The sequence below is a fragment of the Chrysochloris asiatica genome, unplaced genomic scaffold (genome assembly GCF_000296735.1).
Source record: "Chrysochloris asiatica unplaced genomic scaffold, ChrAsi1.0 scaffold00100, whole genome shotgun sequence".
Classification (NCBI taxonomy): Eukaryota; Metazoa; Chordata; class Mammalia; order Afrosoricida; family Chrysochloridae; genus Chrysochloris; species Chrysochloris asiatica.
Window position 1 is genome coordinate 12,036,571 of NW_006408618.1, and position 4,519 is coordinate 12,041,089.

At 40.7% G+C, this 4,519-nt stretch overlaps 1 protein-coding gene across 1 annotated transcript in view; it reads right to left on the reverse strand.

Moving 5' to 3' along the window:
* Positions 1–533: 533 nt before the first annotated feature.
* The window catches only part of NPHS2 (nephrosis 2, idiopathic, steroid-resistant (podocin)), a 23,095-nt gene continuing 19,109 nt past the window's right edge, over positions 534–4,519 (reverse strand). The window contains exons 7-8 of the mRNA XM_006867093.1: positions 2,140–2,218; positions 534–812 (exon numbers count right to left, since the gene is read on the reverse strand). Coding sequence (XP_006867155.1) covers positions 534–812; positions 2,140–2,218 — 358 coding nt within the window. The remainder of the gene's footprint in view (positions 813–2,139; positions 2,219–4,519) is intronic.

Here is a 4,519-nt window from a genome sequence, read left to right on the forward strand (position 1 = left end):
TTGAGTGAGGTGTCTTGGGCGGGGAGGCGGGGTGGCTTGGCTAAGATGTGTCTTTGAGGAGTTCTTTGTGTATTTGGAGAGAAGCCTGTATCTTAAGTACATGATTACAATAGTGTATGACAAGCATAGGGATAGAGGTATATAGGAAGGACCCTGGAATCCCCAAAGACCTTACCAAAGGGGCCAGAGGTCTATAGGAAAAAGAACATTTGAGCTACATCTTCAGAAACCAAATCAGTTGGTTTAGCCATGAGCATTTTATATATATAATTCATACCTGTAAAAATATATAGACTCAAACTTCCTTCCAAAGTAGAATTTTGACTAAGGCTCTTTTCCAAGATAATCCACCTAAATTTATTATATGGCTTTTCTGTCATGACATCACTGTCTTCTCATGTATTGCTACTTTGTAACTGAAATGTGGCATTCCATATAGCAACCAAAGGAAGGGCAGGAAGTGAGGACAGAATGCCTCATTTCAGTGATGTGGCCTTTATATGAAAGGCCCTTTTACAGTGCTTTGGGCTTCCCTATAACATGGGAGAATCTTTCTTTTTAGGATTCAGTGGCTCAACAAATTTTGAAGGATTTGGAAGGGGAATGCTTCCTTGAGTTCTATTACTGGAAGAAGATAAGCAATTTAGCAGGTCAAATGGCAAAGGTAAAACCACAGTGGAAGGTTTCTCTGTGGACAAAGACTGAAGAGTATGTAGGTATCTCAGCTGAACAGCAGCTGGGGTGCCTGATAGAATCTCAGCTGCCATCCTCAGGGATTCTGAGGCAGCCTTCTCCCCTTCTGCAGCAATCATCTAGAGAACAGATATGAAAAAAAGCAAAATGAACTTTCTTCTTCATTCTATGAAGCATTTAATCAGTATGAGTCAACACAAATAAGTATCTACTATGTGGCAGGCCCTGTTAAGCACAGGAGGTTCAAGGAAAACATAGTCAATCTTTTTTTCTCAAGGATTTCAATCTAGGGAGAGAGATTATACTGTTACTATTAATCATAATTTAAGGCAGATTTTGTTAAAGATCCTGACAAGTATAATAAATGTTATCAATTATCTGTAGTGGGCCTTGAAAAATTAGCAGAATTTTGCCATATAGAAAAAGATTGGTCAGCATTTCAGGCAAAGGCATGGAATCATAAAAGGGTGGCTTCTGAACTGGGCAAAATGCATGGACCAGAATTTCAGAAATTGTCAAGTTCACCTCCCAAGTGCCACCTTAAAGTGGACAAAAGGGACTTGGCTCAGAAATCTAGTAGTAACTCTGCTTAGAGGACTACCTTCCTCTCCTCCTTTTTTCTATCCTCAAAGTTATTGTGACCTACCTTATGTGGCTAGGGGTTGTTTCTTCACCTACTCTGTGTTCTTTGAGAGAAATCTACCTCCTCTTTGTACCATTCTACCCCTCACACCTCAAATCTCAGTTGCTGCTGGCAGCCAGATCTTTACTTCTCACTGGCATGCCTGTGTAGACATGATGGGTAGCACAGTTCTCTTTTTACTCTGACCTAGAAAGGAGCTCTGGTAGCGTAGTGGTTACGAATCGGGCTGCGAACCTTAAGGTCAGCGGTTCGAAACTACCAGCCGCTCCGCGGGAGAAAGATGAGGCTTTCTACTCCCATAAGGATTTACACCCTCGGAAACCCTGTACAGGGTCGCTATGGGTCGGAACCGACTCGACGGCACTTAACAACAACAACAACAGGAGGAGTTTGGGGCCCTCCAGAACCTGTTCAGAACTAGTGATACAGGTCTAGGTATCAGTAATCTAGAGATGTCAGGAAAGATGCCCAAGTGAGAGAAGAGGAATGAAACGCAGCTGTCTTTAAGGAGAGAAAGTAAAAAAGATAGAAGTGGTCACTCTTCTCCATAGCTTCAAAGAGAGGGTGTGACAACAATAACAAGTCTAGTTAGCATAAGTCAATTCGGGGGATATTTAACACTAAGAAAGCAATTTTAGTAGAGTAGTGGGGACACAAGCCAACTAGATTACTTTTAGCAAGCTTGGTAAATGAGAGGTAAAGAAGCAAAGGGGGCACGCTGCCCATTAGCAGGCCTTCTTGTGAATCATGTCTCCTCTAAGAGCAGCATGGGTAGGAGAGCTAAGAGCACAGCGCTGGCTCACCCGCACTTTGGCCTGTCTTTGAGCTTCTGCTTCCACAGCCAGTGAGTGCTGAAGTCCAGCTGGCAACCTCACATCCTTACTGAAAAAGGAAGAACACGAGCATGTAGGTAGGCAGGGTGGTTTTCAGTAAGCAAGGCTTTCACACAGACTTGCAAACGTCTCGACTGTTGTTTCATGATGAATAACAAATTCTGATTTAACAGCATGTGCAGTTCCTAGACCTCTAAGGTAGAAGGTATACAAGAGAGGAACATCTCAAGGGTAGATGCCTCAAGTGCCATGGAACTGATGCCCCCAGAGCTGTGGTTCTCTCCTCACAAACACAATAAACATTGTGAAGATGGGTTGTGCTGATTTTTCTCAAAGTGTAATCTCAATCTATTATATTCAAATAATGAAGAAACAGTTCTGAAGAGTTGTACTATTAGTAACAGGATGAGAGGAGCTCATCTAAGTTTATAAAACAGAAAAAAATATTTTGAAAAGGGTAGAAATGACCAAACAGGAATAATATTTAATGTATTCATGGTGGTGATGGTGGTTGTGTGCAGTAGAGTTAGTTCCAACTCTTAGTGACCCTGTTTAGGGTTTATGAGGCTGAAAGTCTTTATGGGAGCATAAAGCCTCATCTTTCTCTCATGGAGTGGCTGGTAGATTTGAATTGCTGACTTTTTTGGTTAGTAGCCCTGATCATAATCCACTACACTACCAGGGCTCCTTAATGTATTCATAAATGTGCAAAACTGTATGTATATCTTCCTATACAATTATGAAAACTACACAAACAGAAAAAGTTTGGCAGTTCCTCAAAAGGTTAAACATAGTTACCATTTGACTTAGAAATTCCACTCCTAAGTATATAGAAAAGAAAATGGAAAATACCAAAAGCTATACATGAATGTTCATAGCAGTATTATTCATAATGGCTGAACATTGGAAACAACCCATACGTGTATCTGTTGATGAACAGATTAACAAAATGTTGTATATCCATGCAGTCAACCATAAAAAGGAGTGAAGTACTGACACATGCTACAGCGTGGATAATCCTCGAAAATATTACGCTATATGACAGAAGCCAGACATAAAGCGCCACCTATTGTGTGATTCCATTTACATGAAATATCCAGAATAGGAAACTCCAGAGACAAGAATAGATTAGTGGTTTCTGGGGACTTCAGGAAGGGAGGAATGAGGAACAATTTAAATGGGCACAGGGATTCTTTTGAGATGATTAAAATGTTCTAAAATTAATTATGGAGTTCTGGTGTGATGCTGTAATAATATCAGCACTTGACTGAAAGGTCGGTTTGAACCACAACGTTGGTGGTTCAAATTCACAAGGCACTTTTTTTTTTTTTTAAGTTTTTATTGTGAATTATGTGATAGTTTACATGGGAGAACATGAGCTTTACAATCATCCTATCTTATTTCCTTTCATTGCAATGATTACAATCTTCTGCATGCATCATCAAACAACCAAAGGGTACACCCTGAAGCCTGCCCCCTGGCCATCAGCACATAGCCCTTCTTTTTCCCTGAGTCTAAAGTCCCCAGCCACTCCATCTCTCCACGTCATTGTCTCTGCCTCCATCTCTTGTGTCACTGCTTCTCTGGATAGGGTCATGTGCTTCACTTTTCTCCCTTGATGATTCCAGGGACTTCCACTCCTCGACTGTAAAATCAACCACTTCCCTCCTTTTGTCACTAAATGTCTACCTTTACCTTTACAACTCTCACAGTCAGTCCTGATAGCATTCATTCACTATTGAACCAAAAGAGTCTTATCCCCATCTCCTTTCATCAGCCTCGTCCAGACAGGTTGGAAACCACTCAGTGGAGAGTCTACCTTTCCCCATACCCTCTGGAACTAGGTTCCCTATTGAAAGCTCGTAAGCCAGTCACTTCTTACCTTTGTATCCCTCCCCCCATTTTGGGTAGCCAATGTCTAAATTGCCCATCCTTGTTAACCCCATGTACCAAGGGGGTGGGAATGATCCTCGCTGTAAAGATTTGTTCCCTTCTTTGACCTACTGCATCAACAAGCATAGGTCAAGTTCATCAAATTGTAGTGGAGTACTCTTTTTTCCTCTTCTTTCTTCCTCTTGTCAAGTTATGATCATCTAGCCATTGAAGCCAACAAGGCACTCTTTGGAAACCCTAAACAGGGTCACTATGAGTCGGAATCAACTTGACAGTGCTTAACAACAATAACAACAAAGTTAATTGCAGAAATAGTGCACAACTCTGAATATACTAAAAACTTCTGAGTTGTATATTTTTAAATTATTAAAATAATGAATTATATGGTATGTTAATCTTATCTCAATAAAAAAAATTTTAATGCATAGAAAACCATGAAAATATCTGCACATCTGCC